Source organism: Narcine bancroftii, chromosome 4 (genome assembly GCF_036971445.1).
Source record: "Narcine bancroftii isolate sNarBan1 chromosome 4, sNarBan1.hap1, whole genome shotgun sequence".
NCBI classification, from domain to species: domain Eukaryota; kingdom Metazoa; phylum Chordata; class Chondrichthyes; order Torpediniformes; family Narcinidae; genus Narcine; species Narcine bancroftii.
In genome coordinates this window covers 305,076,219-305,094,026 of record NC_091472.1, presented here as the reverse complement: position 1 = coordinate 305,094,026, position 17,808 = coordinate 305,076,219, and the positions used below count along the sequence as shown (strand labels likewise).

Here is a 17,808-nt window from a genome sequence, read left to right as displayed (position 1 = left end):
TCCAAGTGTTTCTTAAAGGAAGCTCGTGTACATGCATCTACCACACTCTCCGGCAGCTTTTTTGGTAGGTGAGGACAAGCCAACACAGGAAGGCCACTCAACTTTTCCTCTGCTATATCGATGACTACTTTGGTGCCGCCTCATGCACCCACAATGAGCTTGTCAACTTTATTCACTTTGCTGCCAACTTCCACCCTGACCACGTATTCATTTGGCCAATTTCTAGCAACACTCTCCCTTTTCTAATCTCTCTCTTTCTCTCCCTCTCCCCATCTCAGGGGGAAAACTCTCAGCAGACATAATCTACAAACCCACCAACTCCCAAAGCTACCTCGATTAAACCTCTTCACCCCCTATCCCCTATAAGGATTCCATTCCTTTCTCTCAATTCCTATCGCATCTGCTCCCAGGACAAGGTCTTCATGCCAGATTATTAGAAATGTTCTCATTCTTCAAACAACATGGGTTCCCCTCTACCTCTCACATTTCCTCCGTGACAGATTATGTTATATTTTGTATTGTATATAGATATATTTTAAAGGAGATAAATTATGGGGGGGGGGGTTTGTGTCCCAACACATATCTCATTTAAAATGCCGCTCAAGCCAGACAGTCCAGGCTCCCAGTGCCTTTGTAAAGACAATGGAAACTTCTTTGCTGAAGAACTTCACAAGTAGGTGTTAACTGGACATGCTGTGGAGTAAATGAATTATTATTTTGGAAAGCAACAGATGAATAGACTCAGAAGATTGGGTCTGGTGCCACAGTCTGTCTGAATGCAGTTTGCTGTTTTAAGAGGGTTATGCGATTTGGCAAGAGCAAGAGCTCAGTTCAGCAGGAGCAGCTGGGATTGGAGCATGACAAGCTGGCATTCTTGTTTGAAACCCCATTTTTAATATGGGTTGTGAGTTCTTAGTTCAGCCTGTACAAAGCCCTTGTGGTCTGTTTGCTGTTCTCAGAAGGTCGTGTGGTTTTGCGGGGAGAGAGAGAGATCTTAGATCAGCCTCTTCAAAGCCCTTGTGGTCCATACAAAAAGAGATGGCTGGCTGAGATAAGGAAAACCATTCACAGAGCGGAAACAGGCCGCGTCGGCCTTTCAAGTCCACACCGGTTCACTAGAATAACTCCACGAGCTCAATCCTCCCGCTCTCCACCAATAACCCTCCAACCCCCTCACCTCCAGGTACACATCCAACCTTCTCTTAAATGATAGAAGGGACCCTGCCTCAACTATTTCATTCGGAAGATCATTCCATTCTGCCACCACTCTCTGAGTGAAGAAGCATCAGAAAAGGAACTCTGCGGTAACCGGAAAGAAAGGTTATCATCTGGAAAACCCTGATGCGGCAAATTTCCAGCAAGACACTGAGTTGCTGATTAGAAGGAATCAGTTTGTGTGTGTCCAATGAGCAACAAATATCTTTCTCTCGCTTTCTCCGAGAAAGCCTATTTGGTTCTCTCTCCCCCACACCCCCCCCCCCCCCCCCAACCTTGCAAAACCACATGACCTTCTTAGAACAGCAAACTGTAATCAAACAAATTGCAGCACTGGACCCAATCATCTGTTGCTTTCCAAAATAATAATCCATTTACTCCACAGCATGTCCAGTTAACACCTACTTGTAAAGTCCTTCAGCAAAGAAGTTTCCATTGTCTTTACAAAGGCACTGGGAGCCTGGACTGTCTGGCTTAAGCAGAGCTCTGGCATTTTAAATGAGATCTGTGTTGTGAAGTGTTTGTTTGTGACCTACACAATAAAAACCCCCACAATTTATCTCCTTTAAAACATTTCTATATGCAATAGAAAATAAAACAATCTGTCACATCTCCATTACCCTCACATCTACCCTGACCTCCTCTGGCCCCACATGTAACAAGGACAGGATTCTGCTTGTCCTCACCTACCACCCCACCAGCCTCCACATCCAACATATCCACCTCTGCCATCTATTTCCAATTAACACCTTTTGTTGGTCTGGATTCCTCCCTTAGCAAGCATTGTCTGAATTCTGAGACGCCGCTTCTAGCTCATTCTTCTTATTCGTTGAAGAAGGGATCAGGCCTGAAATGTCAGCAATATAACTGTTTTTTTTTTAAAAAAAAGATGTTGAAAAGACTGGCCGGGTTCCTCCAGCATTTTTGTGTTTTTACTACAATCATCTCTGCAGACTTTCATGTTTCATGCTTATTCCATATGCCCACCACCCTCTGAGTGAAGAACTGAACCTTCACAACCTTTTTAAATCTCACCTCCCCCCCACACCCCCCGCTCCGTAGCTCTGCTCTCTTGTTGTAGAATGTCCTACTCTAGGAAACAGACTCACTATTCACATCATCTATGCAACTCATGATTTTAAATGACCTCGATAAGATCCCCTCTCAACTTCCTACTCAGATGAAAACACACCTTGATTTTCCATTATCTCATGATAACTCAGCTTCCCTAAACATAGTAGCAACTTCATAAATCTCTTCTATACTCTTTCCAACTTTATAACCTCTTTCCTATAACTCAGCGAGTAAAACTGCAAACAATATTCCAAGTGTGGTCTCACCAACATCTTGTTCAACTTCAACACAATGTCCCGATGCTTGCATTCAATGCCCCGACTATCGAAGGAAAGTATCCCAAATGATTACTTCACTATTGTCTACTTGTACTGCCATCTTTAAAGAGCTATGTACCTACACCACAAGGGATCTCTGCTCCATAATGCACCTTAGGACATTGCCATTCATAGATTAAGTCCTGCCCTGGTTCAATTAACTCAAATGCAGCACCTCATACTTCTCGGAGTTGAATTGCATCAGTCATTCCTTAGCTCAGGTCCCCATCTGAATTAGATCCCACTGCAAACCCAGGTAAACTTCATTGTTCACCATGTATATCACAAAGCAAAGATCTGAGTACCAAATCAAGGCATCACAAAAATTCCCTTCATGTCTACTCTCTGACACCTATTGCCAAGTCAATATTTTTTTTATCCAGTTGGCAAGCTGATTTCCTCTCCTGTGTGCCCTAACCTTCGATGACAACGTTCACTGGGATTGCATCAAACAGTTTATTAATATCCATAAAGATAACATCAATTATCTTACCCTCATCTACCATCTTTGTCACCCTGAGCAAGAAAAATTCTATCAGGTTCACAAAACACTATTTCCCACATATAAATCCATGCTGATTGTCCACAACTTTTTCCTAGCCATCCAATGTTGATAGATTCTCTCTCTCAGAAACCTCTCCAGCAGTCAAACTAACATGTTTACCTTACAGTCCTTTTTAAATAACTTCACATTAGAAAATCTCCAGAACTTCTCCATTGAGGAGTTTGAAAAAAAAACACCTGTCTACATCCCAATTTCCTTCTTGCCTTCCCACAATGTTCTGGGATGTATTTGGTCTAGAAATTTACCTATAATACAATCTCTGACTACTAACACCTCTTTACTAACTGTGCGTACATGGCCTAGGCTTTCTTTAGTTGCCTCCCTCCCCTCCCACTCCTACTTGCCCTGCACCAGAAAAAACATTCTCAAAATACTCAATTAAGATATTCCTCATCTCCTCCAGCTCTACATAGAAACATCTTCCTGAACCCTGTAGGGCTAGAAATACTAGTGAATCCCAGATTCCAGAAATAAACCTAAAGTACACTCCAAAAAAAAGTTCATCCTGCTAGTGTTATTTAAAATGCTCATCTACCATTGAAACAGTGATCATACAACATGTAAATAAAGAAATCAAATAATGCTTGCCAAATTTTAAGGTTTGTACCAAATTAATGAGCAAGTTAGATAACCTCAGTTAATAATATGCTGGAATATATGAGGCTTAAATTCTGTTTGGAAAACTAAACTTCTTGGAAGCACACTTACCAGTATGCAAGTGTAATGAAACAGATTTAGAGCAAGAAATAGGTCCTTCATCCCACACCAACCATACGGCATCATTTACACTCATCCCATTTTATTCTCTGCATCTCTGACATTAAACAACTATGAAAGATCATTGTTAACCTTACACAAGGATGTAGGTTTAACAAACATTGACTTATCTATAAAGGATTCTGCTGTGAATATCATGAAAATTTCAAATGAGGCTTTGCTTAACTTTGTAGCGGCTACTACGGTGGAGCTACTGAGAAAAAAAGCAATCACACACTAGGCAAGTCAACCAAAGACTGGTTTATTGAAGCTTTACAAGCTGCTTTTATTCCATGCCTGTCCCAGGCTCCACTCCACTGTTAAGGGAACAGCTGCTGGTCCACAGGACCAACAGGTTTAAATTGAGACTTGTTAACATCCCGTGCCTTTCAGCAGGGGACCCAGCTGATCAACGTGCCGTTCCTCAGCACTCAGTACCGCTAATGCCAGCTCTTAGGTGAGTCCGCACACTGCACTGATGGTGGCGGTTCGCATTACTGTGCTGAGCACCTGCTCAGCCCGCTACAACTTCATCTTTTTGGGAATTGTTAAGCAAAATACAGTAAAACTACTGGTACTTAGAATTCAAGCAACTAGTAAACTTAAGTAACCAGCAAAAATTAATCAAGGAAAATAAATTAATAGGTAAAAATACACAAGTTTAAAATTGTAAAAGTAAATGTTCTCTGAAGTAACAAACGTTTAGTGAAGATAAGAGCAAATATTCATCCTTGGTAGCAGCTCGTAGCTGCTGTTTGAATAAAGTTGTGTGAAACAGCAATGGCATCGCCCAGGATGAAGAGCTGGTTGATGCCACTCACCATTGAGATGACTCTCTTAAAATGTCTCCTATCCCTGCTTCACCCCAGTTAGAAGCTTTATCTGTAAACTTTGGCGGGGGGGGGGGGGGGGGGAAGAGGGTTAATTATCTGTATTTTGGTCTTTTAAACTGTTAATTCTTCAAGCAGGTGTATTAGATAGGCAGCGAAAGGGCAAGTCTCAAGCAAGCGGAAACTACACTAATCCAGCATCTACCAATACCCACAAGTGCCAGATAACAAGGATTTTACTGTATAATTATTCTCAGTTATTCTGTTGATAAACAATATTTACACTGTTGAACACTCACTTTGACCTCAATTCCAGGGGTACTTTTTAAAATATGTATCAACATATATTTACTTTTATATTAACATCCACTGCAGCAAAATATATTATCTTACCCTTTACATCTTGCAAAGTTATTATTCTTTAAATTTAAACTCTGTGCAGGGTTTTTTCTAAAACATTAAGAGTTTTGCATATGTCTTTGTATTGCAACTCATTTTATATGTGACAAACTCAAAGGTAGTCTTCACATTTCAGTCATTACAATTTACTGTTTCACAGTCTGATGACTAAATGCTCTCATTAGTTGCAAACCTTTGAGACACTGTAAAGATCAAAAATAAAGGAGCATAATGAAGTTCTAGAGTTCTAATGACACAGTCATCCTTTTCTACATCATACACAAGATTAATGTTCAGTAGAAAGGGAATCAAAATAAAAATTCCATTCAATATTCTCAATGAAAAAATGTAGTTTGTAAAAGCAACCGAAAACAAAACATTTCACTAAGACTCAAGACATGAAATAAGCAAGTGTTCAGTTTATTTTACAATGAAACAGTTGTTTGAAGTTATACATTAATGTTTATCAATTCTATTTTATCAAGAATTTATTTTAAATTCAATAAATCACCTGTCTGCACTAGGAATAAAATTGTCCCAATGATAAAGTCAACATCTTGAACATCTGCAAAGAGTACGTGTTTTGAACGTGCTTAATTAATTTCTAATATTAAATGTCACTCGTTACTATATTAAAAATGTAACATGTAACATTTAGAATGCAACATAGATGAAATTCTTTGACTTTTGTCATCTTGAAACATATTAGCAAATTCTGAAGTAGTTGTGGGTCTCTCAACTTGGGATTTACTAGTTGACAATATGCTGCTATAGATAAAACAATGAAAACATCCACTACAGGCTGCAATTTTGCACTATAATTTCCAAGATTCTTTCATTTGTCAAGAACATGTGATATTACATGAAATTGCTTTCTGCCTGCCACAAGACAAGAGTAGCCATTAGTATTGCCCAGCGCCTCATACAAGAGGAGAAGCAAGAGAGTCCCTTAAGAATCACTGAGTCTGTAGATTTAACTCCTGCACTTCCACAGTCATACAGACACTTATTCAATCCATTGGCAACCCGAGCTCCAAAACCAAACCTCCAACATGATTAGGAAGTCTTCAGTACCCGATGCCCTTCAGAAGTCCTTCTTGCCATCAGCATCCTCTTAGGCTGAGATACCTGGTTCCCATGATCCCACAGTGGTCTTCCGACTGAAAGGTGCCCACAACCTGTATGGGTCCAACAGCTGCTGAGCCCCTCACTGGTCCCTGCAAGGTGGTCTCCTCTGTTTCCCCTTCTCAATGGGATGCAATCTCCCCTTTCTAGTGCCCTGTGCTGATTTGCTTCTCCCCAAGACTGCAACCCCTCATGGTCACTGCCGAGTGTAGGTGCCACGATCTTAGGTGCAGGCCTCCATAGTTGCAGGATTTTACTTACAAACACTGTCAGGTCTTTTAATACGGAGTTTAAAGCCTGTGTGGAGTCACTGGCATTTGGACTGGGTGGGTGAACCCTACCTTCAGAGCAGTGCTGTATCTCTGCTTTCCTGGGTCTGGGTTCAATGAACTGTTAAATTATTTCACAAATATGACCACATGCTTTAACGGAGGTTCTGACCTTACCTGTGTTCTTCACACTTCTAGCCAGCAGATTCTATTTGATGGAGGTTCTGACCCTACCTGTGGTCTTCACACCTCTAGCCAGCAGATTCTATTTGACGGAGGTTCTGACCCTACCTGTGCTCTTCACACCTCTAGCCAGCAGATTCTATTTAATGGAGGTTCTGACCCTACCTGTGCTCTTCACACCTCAAGCCAGCAGATTCTATTTAACGGAGGTTCTGACCCTACCTGTGCTCTTCACACCTCTAGCCAGCAGATTCTATTCCCCCCCCCCACCTCCAGCAGATTCTATTTAACAGAGGTTCTGACCCTACCAGTGCTCTTCACACCTCTAGCCAGCAGATTCTATTTGACAGAGGTTCTGACCCTACCTGTGCTCTTCACACCTCTAGCCAGCAGATTCTATTTGACAGAGGTTCTGACCTTACCTGTGCTCTTCACGCCTCTAGCCAGCAGATTCTATTTAATGGAGGTTCTGACCCTACCTGTGCTCTTCACACCTCAAGCCAGCAGATTAGAAAGCTCATTAGTCTGGAAGGAATATTCACTGGGTGGTTCGGTTTGGAAGGTCGCCTGGAAGGCCTCAAATAGTGCAGAACAGGGCAATGCAAATAAATAATATTTTTAAACGGGCAAAGTAAATTCAGATACTGTGGCGTCAATTTCACGCATTGTCTCTACTGTGGAGTGTAATTTTGAAAATATTTTCCTTTGGAACTTTAACTTACCAAAAATAAGTAGCCTCCTGCTCTCTAAAACTTATTTTAGATCTTGCTATTATATGGGCATTAATTTAACTAAATGTATATGGTTACAAATGAAAAACACATTGCATCATTCTTCATTTCTGAATAAGAATAAATTCCTAATCTGGTTAGTCTAATGGCTCTATTTGCATCTTAACACAAATTAAGATGCTAATTACATTAAATGCTATTTTAAACAATGTAACAAATTTCCTCAATCGTGTGAATGCAATTTACCATTAAGCTACAATCATATTTGAAATCAATCTAGCTTATGTTGCTATTAACTGTACAAATAGCATAATGTAATCTTTTTGCTGTTTTGCATTAGCACAAATGCAATCTAGAAATGATAAATGAAGACACTGCAGTCACCAGTAATTTTAGGATTGATACATTTGTTTTCTTATCTTGTAGTACAAAAGTACATCTTATCATTTCCTAATCATAAAAATTCTGAATTAGTCAAATAGACTTAAATCCAGATTAATCACTGCAGATTAGGTTTCAGGGAATGCAATTTCAAATTCAAGTTTATTTATCATCCAATTGTACCAGTACAACTCGTTGAAACGATGTTCTTTGATCCACAGTGCAAACACACATACTGACAAGTACAGTAAATAGATATACATTTAAAATAATTATTAATAAATGGTGGAATCTCAGAGAGTTGTTTTAGCATAGGAATATCCAAAATGGTCGACATCAATCCCTGGGGGTTAATGGGACAATCCAAAGGTTCAATGAATGCCTCTTGCGAGAGCTGGCCTTGGCGGCCACCATGCTGTATTTGGCTTGGGCCTCTTAATAGTAGAGAGCAAAGGACTGATGGAGCTGGGAAGAAGGAGTTATGTGTCCAACACCACTGCCCAACCCACCACCACCCCCAAGGATTCCATTAACTGGTCGATGGTCTAAAATGTTTGGGGACACCTGTTTAATTTAGCAGTTCATCAGTCATTCTGCAGACTCACTGTCCATGAGGGAAAACACTATTCCTCAGCCTGGTAGTTCTGGCTGCAATACTTCTAAGTTTTTTCACCCCCAAACAAGAGAACCTGGAAGATGCTGCATGTGGGGTGGTAAACATCCTCACAGATTTAACAAGTCCTCTTTGAACAACAATTCCACTTGCCTAAGCTTAGAAAAAAATTAGATGTGTCAAAGATTCAAATACTAATTTTTCAATGACATGGGACCCTTTTATGGACTATTATCAAGTTTTACAATTGCTCTAAACCTTAATGTTGCATTGTCAATTTCCGAGTTGTCTTCACTCGATACCCATATAACCATATAACCATTTACGGAGCGGAAACAGGCCATGTTGGCCTTTCGAGTCCGCACCGGTTCATATGCTTGGTTTTTTTCCTAACCTTGTTAATGGAAGGGGCTTTGATTAAAGAGTTTCTTTTTGTTGATTAGTTTTAAATCTAACTGTACTGTTTAAGGGTTTTGCTTAATTTAATGTCCTTTATTATTGCTGTGGTATTTTGGAATTCATTTGTAGGATTATGCTTGCAGGGTTTTTTTTCCCTTTTTTCTATGGAACATTCCATAACTGTACTGTACAAATTTACTGATATTGAAATTAATAAAAATATTTTAAAAAGAAAACAATGATCCTGGTAAATCACACTGATTGGGGCGGCGGTGGGGGGGTGGGATAGGAAAAATGGAGATCTCAGTGATCAACTTTGCTGCTTTTATGGCCTTGTTGATTGACCTCCAACCCAATGCTCTACAGCGCACTGATGCAGCTGACAAGGAAACTCTCTATAGAGCTCCATTAGATAGATGGCAGAATGGTGGCCAGTATCCTTGCCTGTATAAGGAAGTGCAGTCACTTTTCTGTCTTTCTGACAAGTGAGATGTTTCATTTCTAGTTTAGGTCTCTTCTTAAGTGGACTCCAAGGAACTTTGTACTCTAATATCTCAGTGGTGGAGAGACTACAATGTGTAGTGGGGGATGGTCACCCCTTGTCTTGCCGAAGACCACAGACATTTCCTTGGTCTTGTCCATGCTGAGACTCAAGTTATTATTCTCACACCATTTCACTCGATTCCACCTCATCTCTGTACATTTGAGTACATTCTGCTTATTTGAAGTTTCAGTTGGATTCCTTATATACACAATTCAACTAAGTTGTGTAACACAAGTAAATCTCTTTCAACACGAACCGCTATTTAAAAGCTCTATTTGATATCATACATTATCTCAGCCCAACAGCTCTAAAATCAACCACACCCCTCCTTCACCCAAAACCTCACTAGTTGCCAAGCTCCCTTTATGAAGTCCTGCGGCTTGCTTTCTACTTCCTTTCATAGCTTTGGATATGCAAAGTGTCTCCATCATTTTTTTAAAATGAGAAACAGGAGTCAATGCATGCATAATTATAAAACTATAGGAGCAGAAGTAGGCAATTTGGCCCATAGAGTCCACTCCACCATTCCATCATGAGCTGATCCATTCTCCCACTCCCCTGCCTTCTCCTCATAACCTTTGATACCTTGACTATTCAGATACCAATCAATCTCTGCCTTCCTTTCAAAGCAAATGGCGATTTATTCAATAGCCATCTCCACAAAAGTAGACAGAGATAATGGGTTTATTCATTATTCACCCTACCTCCTTTAGATTTCACTTCGAGCAAAGTAATTTTGAAACCCTTTGAGTTTTACATGTTTATAACAATAAACTCATTGTCATTATGTGCAGGTTCTCAATCCAAAATGTCAACTTATACCTTATGGACCCTCGACAGCTTTATTTTCTGACCAGGGGCAGGAGCGCGAGCCTGGGGAAGCGCTGAAGCAGCATGCCGAGAAAATGAGCAGATGCTCGGAGCACGAAAGCCATGCAGTGGGAGAATTGATAGCTGTCAGGTGTGCGAGAGAGCTCCTGCTGAAGCCAGTGGGCTCGTGAAGAGTGTGCCTGCTGTTGTCAAACCATCTCTGCCAATCAGGAGTGCTGAAGGCATGCGCTGGGGCAGTTGCCCAGCGCACTGAGTTTGAACAATTAATCAGACGTCAGTTAGTCAGACAGTGGTTTACGTGTGGGTGCTCACCCAGCAGGAGGCTGAGTTGCTTCGTTCACGGGTGCCAGCTCTGTTATGACGAACTGTCAGTGTGCTCATCCAGCAGCTTCAGTTAGAAGAAAGGAGTCTGAGCTGCTTTGTCCATGGGTGCCAGCACTGGTGTCCTGACAGCAGTTTTTGACACCAACTCCCAGAGGGCGTGTCCGGCCTGTGCTTCTCCAGTACCCTTTCAACAGGAGGACTTCATGTGGCAGAAGTCACTTGACAACCCAAGACAGGGTTTTAGAGAAGGCAGCTCACATGACAGATCATCACTCAGCAACCCTAAAAAAAAATGGGCTTCGGAGGTGGAGACCTAGTGTTAGTGACTAGGTCACTGTGTGAAAACTCCTTTTGTGAAAAAATTAAAGGTGGTCGTTACCACATCAGAAAACTCAGGGAAGTCTCTCATATTCCCTGCCAAGGTCCTAAGTCTGCAGTGATAACAGTCATCTCTCTCCACATCCAACTAAATGAAGAAATCAGCACCTGGAGACCAGATTCTGTAGACTGTTCTTTTGATTGACTGACTTAACATTACTAACTTGAAGTTTTGTTTTGGGGGTTTTATTTTGAGGCATTTTGGGCTTGGACTATAACGGTCGGGGGTTTTTCTCCTCCCCACATACATGTTATGAAAATCTGTTGTTAGTATACAGTTGCCATATGTTCAGATGTTAAGTTTATTGAGTTAATTCTATTATTGGCAATTGTTAATAAATTGAGTTAAACTTAACCCATCTGTTTATGCATCTCTTAATTGCTGCTGGTGAGGTGCAACATCAAAATAGATGCTTCTTTATCTGCCGAGAGGGCCTGTTGAATTCTTTGCACCATGTATTTTTCTTTTTAATTGCTAAAATATTTCCAAGATACAGACAATGAAACAAAGTTAATTGTTGCCAATTCTCATACAAAATAGCTACTGTACTACCCCACTCTTTCAATATCATGGTTCTAATTCAAAATAACCCCAACCACTCCAACTTCCAAAGAGATAGGGAACAATTTCTTTTAAATTGCCATAATAGCATAGAATGAGAGTACACAGGTTGAAATGAGGGTTAGCGCTAAGCATGGGGATAGTAATATCAACAGTAAGGTCCAGTCTTTCACCCACAGGAATGGAACATCTGGTTTTCCAAAAACTGCCTTGATCATCAAGGCTCTCCTTGTCTCTGTTTTTTTTTTGGAGTGGACGGAGCAAGCCCCTATTCCATCTCCCTGTTCCAAAAATCAATTTAATATATGGTCCCTAGATAAGGGACATATCAGATATTAAACTGATAAGAACAGATACTACACTTGATCTTAGCCAAAAGGTCGAGATTTGCTGGTGTTCTTATGGTTGGCAGTGAACATTGAATATCAGTGCTTTCCTTATGCAAACTACAGAATTCGCCAATTAACATTACAAGCGATGATGATGATTTAAATGCCATCAGCCTTCACACTGCTCCGTCAAACATCAACAAAAGCTGCCAACCCAACCAGCATCCTGGATTCAACACGGATTTTGATCACTGTGGATAATGGGGAGGTCACATGATGTGGAGGATGTTGACCCAGAGCTCCCAGAGCAAAGAGGGTAAAAAAAGTTTAAAAATCTAGAAAATTCTAACAAAACAGCCAAAAAGTCTTAATAAAGGTTCTTGCCTTATCCTCATGGGGAAGAAAAGTTGCAGCCAAGGGAAGACAGCCAACAAGCTGGGAAAATTTGCCGTCGCCTGGATGAGCCCGCCTTGTGGAAGCCAAGATGGCACTTCCAGCTCCAGGCCCAAATCCCGAGAAGGCCCGGCCTGCCGCAGAAGTGCAAGGCTCGCCCAAGAAGTTGGCATCAGGCAAGTCTGAACCCAGGAAAGCTACCGGTATGGTCCCTGACCGAGCATCAGGAAATGACGGGCTCGCAGGGGAAACTGAGCTCGAGAGCTTGGCACACGTTGCGCCCCTTCCCCCGCCCCAAAAGCAGCGCAATCACAGCGCAAATGGCCATAGGAAAGACTCACCTGGGGGAGCTGGAGACCTTAACCCCGCGTAGGGGGTTGGCTCCAGTATGGATCCCAGTGAGGTGGACTCAGATGACAGTCTGGAGAGAGACACTGGTAGTGGACCTGGGACTAATCGCAGAAGCAGTCTGGCATCAACAAGAAAGGGAAGCAAGGAACACTGCAGGACATATTACAGGCTATGTTAAACATGGAGAGAAGAATGGGCAACGATCTAAAAGAATGGTGAGCTAAACAATAAGATGGAGAAATGGGAGATTGCCCTAACTAGTTTAGCTGGAAGGATAACTGAATTAGAGGACAGAACTGGTAATAGCGAAGACAGAATAAACAAACTGTCCACTGAATTTGCTGCTTGGGAGAAGGAGGGGGAGCACCTCTGGCAGAGGATAGATACTCTGGAAAACCATAGCCAGAGGAAAACTATTAAAATTGTGGGGCTGCCGGAGGGTAGGGAGGGATCCCATGGGTTTTTTCAGCAATGGCTCCCATAGATCCTGGGAGAGGAACAATTGGGGGATATGGTAGCGATAGAGAGAGCCCATCGGACACCTTTCCTGCACCCCGTATAGAGACCACACTCTGTCCTGGTGAAATTTTTGCGTTACCAGGATCATGAAAAGATTTTAAAGGTGGCAGCGGTCGGGCCAAAAGCTGGAGGTGGGGGGGTGGTGGGGAGGGTACTGCGGATGGAACTGGAAGGGGGGGGAGGATAGTGGCAATAATGTTAGGGAAGAGTGTTCCAGTGACAGTGCAGAACGTGACCACAGATAAAATGGTAATATTTATAATGGGGCACCATCAGCTATATTTGGAAGCCTGGACCTCAATTTTGATGATGAAAAGTTTATACAGAGCACTTTCATAAAATTGTCAGAAGGAACAGAGAACATCCTGATTTGGGGAGATTTCAATTTTTGTCTGGATCCCATCTTAGATAAGTCAACAAAGAAAATATCTAAAACAAAGGCAGTGAGGGCCTCCATTGGCTCTATGAAGGAGCTGAATTTGATAGCTGTGTTGAGACAGAAGCACCTGAGGGAGTGCGACTATTCCTTCTACTCAAAACAATACAACTCCTATTCTAGAATTAACTTTTTCCTGGCTTCAAGATCATGGAAGCTGAGTACACAGTGAGACTTCGCTTAGACCATTCACCCCGACACTAACAATAGAAATGTCAGATAAGCAGGATAGAGCATACAGATGGCACCAGTTAAAGAAGCTGGAGTTTTGTAGTTTTATAAGAATACAGATAGATATATTTTGCAAGGCCAATTGTTCCTCAAGACCAGATAAATTTCTCTTATGGGATACCCTCAAAGCATATTTAAGAAGCCAGGTAATTGGATACACCAAGACAATGAGGAAAGAATACATGAGGGAGGTGGATGAATTGGAGCAAGAAATTACCCACTTAGCAAAAGAATACAAGAAATCAGGCTCAGAGGACCATTACAGAGCTCTAGCAAACTAGAAAATGAAGTATAATACGCTTCAAACCTGTAACATGGAAAGGTCAAAACAAAAATACTATGAATTGGGGAGAGAGCCCATAAAATCCTCCCTTGGCAGTTGAAGACAGAATAAGCCTCAAGGACAATCAATGCAATGCAAACTGGAAGGGCAGGACCACGTACAAATCAAAGGAGATTAACGGGATCTTCAGGGAATTTTGAGGGTTTATACAAATCTGAATTAATTGGGGGTGGGGGGGTGGTCTGATAAAATTAAAAAGTTCTTGTCCAAATTAGTGCTTCCAAATTTGGATCCAGAAGAACAGGGTAACCTAGATCTTCCTTTCACAGAGGAAGAGATGGGGAAAGCATTGAACTTACTGCAGATTAACAAGTCTCCAGGGAAGGATAGGTTTCCACCGGAGTTCTATAAAGAATTCAAGGATTTACTGATACCCCTCTACATGGAGGTGGTGGACCAGGCAATGGACTGTTACAAGCCCAGAGGACCCCAAAACCCAGCAGCAATAGATATTCAACAAAACAAATGGTTACTTAAACAAAAGTTGCATTTAATTATCTTTAAACGAGATAAAGTTTGATCCTGTTTACATATCACTATTAACTTAACTGCCTTCTAATTCTAAGCGCACATGTATGTAATGTGTGTGTAAGTTCAGAAGAGCTCTTTGATTCACAGTGTAATCTCACTTCTCATTCCTTCAAGTTTACTGGTTGCAGGTAATTCTTATACTGTGCACAGAATTTAACATTTATGATATTCACCAGGCTTTGGTGCTTGAAAGGTAAAGGGTTACCACTCAGGAAGATTCTTCTCGGTTTTCAGAGAGAGAATTATTGATCCAGGACACCCACAACTGATTTACTTCAATCAGTCACTTCAGTGTCTTGCTGAAGAAACCTGCCCCATCAGGGTTGTCCAGATGACAACCTCTTTCTTTCAGGTCATCACAGAGTTCCTTTTTCTTTCTATTTTTTTCAAGTGAAACATTAGACAGCCAATCCTCTCCTCTTGCATGAACTACAAGGGCTTTGACCAGGCTGAATTAAGTAGTTATAACCCATCTTCCAAATGGGGTTTTCCACAAGTTTGCCAGCTTGTCCTATTCCAGTCCCTGCTGCCAACTGTAAAACTGCAGAACTCTCTCCCTTTCTCAAAGAAAAAGCCTGTTTGACTCTCTCTGCTGGCAAAACCACATGACCTCTTAGAACAGCAAGTTCCACTCCAGACACCCCGCAGCTCCAACGAGTTCTTTCATCTGTGGCCTTTTTGTAAATAATAATCCATTAGTGAAGTCTCTTGGGCACTCTCCAAAGCTTTTGCAAAGGCTCTTGGCACCAGCCTGTCTAGCATGAGCAAAGCTCCAATATTTTAAATAAGATCTGTTTTAAAGTGTTTGTATGTAACCTACACTAAAAACCTGTCACAATTTATCTTTCAAAAACATAACTATATACAATACGAACACAACAATCTGTCACAAGACCCATACCCTCCCAGAATCTTTCTCAACAGCAATCATTACGACGATACTCAAAGACAAAGGTCCGTTATTGCTGTCTTCCTATAGACCTATTTCACTGTTAAATACAGATTATAAGATACTTGCCAAAGCTCTGGCGAATAGATTGTTTATCAGTTTTTACAAATAATTAGTCAAAGACCAGGCAGGCTTTGTGCAAAAGAGACAGGCAATGGACAATATTGGCAGACAGTTGAATATAATGCATCTGACACAAACCAGGAATGAGAGGGGTCTGGCTGTGGGCCTGGGTGTAGAAAGGGCATTTGATAGACTGGAGTGGGATCTTCTATTCAAATTCCTGGAAATGTTTGGGTTAGGGTCAACTTTCACAAATTGGATAAGGGTGCTGTACCACACGCCCAAGGCTAAAGTTGTGACCAACGGACAAATCTCTCTAGCATTACCACTGACAAGATCAAATAGACAGATGTCTGCTGCCTCCAGCACTCTTCATATTGGCCATGGAGCCATTAGCTGAAGCTATTATACGGGACCCAGACATTAAAGGTTTTAGAGCAGGCCCGGAAGAACATAAAATCAATTTATTTGCAGATGATGTACTGATCTGATAAACCTGGTAAACCCGTTTCTAAGCTGCGCTCTACGCTGGAGGACTATGGGGAGATCTCTGGCTATAAAGTTAATTGGAACAAGAGCGAAATTTTACCCTCACCAAGGGGGACTACAGTCAATGTCAGCAAAGCAGTTATTTAAATTGGCCACAAAATGGGATCAGATATTTAGGAGTGAGAATAGATAACAACTTAAATAATTTATACAGGTTGAACTATATCCCCTTGCTGAAAAGGATTGAGAACTTAAATAGGTGGATGTCCCTGCCAATAACCTTGATGGGCAGAGTCAATTGTATTAAAATGAATGTGTTGCCAAGGCTTCAATACCTCTTCAATACCTGTGACGTTGCCCTGGGGATTCTTCCAAAATATGATCTCATGTGCAAGAACGTTCCTATGGAATGGAAAGGTGGCGAGTGTTTCTATGGAAAATTGACCTGGAATTACAATCTGGGTAGTTTACAATTGCCAGATTTTAAGAAATATTATTGGGCAGCTCAGTAGAGATACATCGCCTCACTCTTCCGGGGGCCGGGGACAGGGGGAGATATGTACCATCCTGGGCACAAATTGCCATGCATATGGTGGGGGAGAAGGTGGCAGAGGACATTTTTTAATAAATGGGATGCTAAATTGTTATCTGGAAAAGCAGATATTTTAAAACAAGTCATTGTTTTTGTTTATTTTTTAAAAAAATATCAATGTAGGGTTGTCCCCAAAAGCCCCATAACTCCAAATAGATTAATATCTTTAACAGTAGGTAACAAGATCCTGGACATCTGGCGTCAGGTGCATAGAGGACCGTTATGAGCAGTGGGCAATTTATGTCCTTCGAACAACTCAGACCAAAATATGGTTTAATCGAACAAGACGTTCCACTGCTACCTTCAGTTAAGATCTTTCTTACAGGACAAATTGGGTCCAACCATGGCCCCGCCAAAATGCAGTGACATAGAGACCGTGATGTGTAAGGGGAACACTCAGAAGTTCATATCGGCAGTGTATTTCTTGCTCCAATCGCAAGGACCCAAGCCGGGCCTTCATAAAATCGAGGCAGAGGTGGGAGTTGGACTTGGGGATAGTAATTGATAAGAGGTGCTGGTCCGACCTGTGTCGGGACAGCATGACTATAACCATCAATGCACGGTACAGGCTGGTGCAGTATAATTTTCTGCACCAGCTGCACCTGACGCCACAAAAATTGAACAAATCTAAATCTAAGTTATCGGACCAATGTTTTAGATGCGTCGTTGAGAAAGGAACCTTTGTGCACGCAACCTGGAGATGTACCAAGGTGAGACCCTTTTGGGTGGAACTAGGCCAAGCCCTAGGGAAAAATCATAGGTAAAGAATTGCCGCAGGACCGAGTTGTTCCTGTTGGGAAACATTATGGACATAAGACTTACAATGAAGCTGTCCAAATTCAATTTGTGATGATCGTATTGGCAGTGGCCAGGAAGTGTATAGCAGTTACTTGGAAATCCGACTCCGATCTGAGAATCACGTGTTGGAACATGGAAATGCAAAGCTGTGTTCCCCTGGAGAAAAATCACTTATAAATTAAGGAAAAAATATGACACCTTAAAAAAAAATTTGGCAACCATATTTATTTTTCTGGGAGCACGACTATAGATAAAACATTGTACCCCACTGTCCTGCCTTGCCTGTTA

The 17,808-nt window shown here is 41.5% G+C and overlaps 1 protein-coding gene and 1 pseudogene across 3 annotated transcripts in view; both read right to left on the bottom strand.

Moving 5' to 3' along the window:
- mtx2 (metaxin 2) overlaps positions 1-17,808 on the bottom strand; it is a 103,374-nt gene that overhangs the window by 63,500 nt on the left and 22,066 nt on the right. For 2 of the 3 annotated variants that reach the window (XM_069935808.1, XM_069935806.1), the window contains exon 4: positions 17,545-17,676. The exons of the other annotated variant lie outside the window; for it this stretch is intronic. In XM_069935808.1, the coding sequence (XP_069791909.1) occupies positions 17,545-17,676 (132 nt within the window). The remainder of the gene's footprint in view (positions 1-17,544; positions 17,677-17,808) is intronic. 3 annotated transcript variants of the gene reach the window in all.
- Positions 11,734-11,885, bottom strand: LOC138762507 (U2 spliceosomal RNA; annotated as a pseudogene).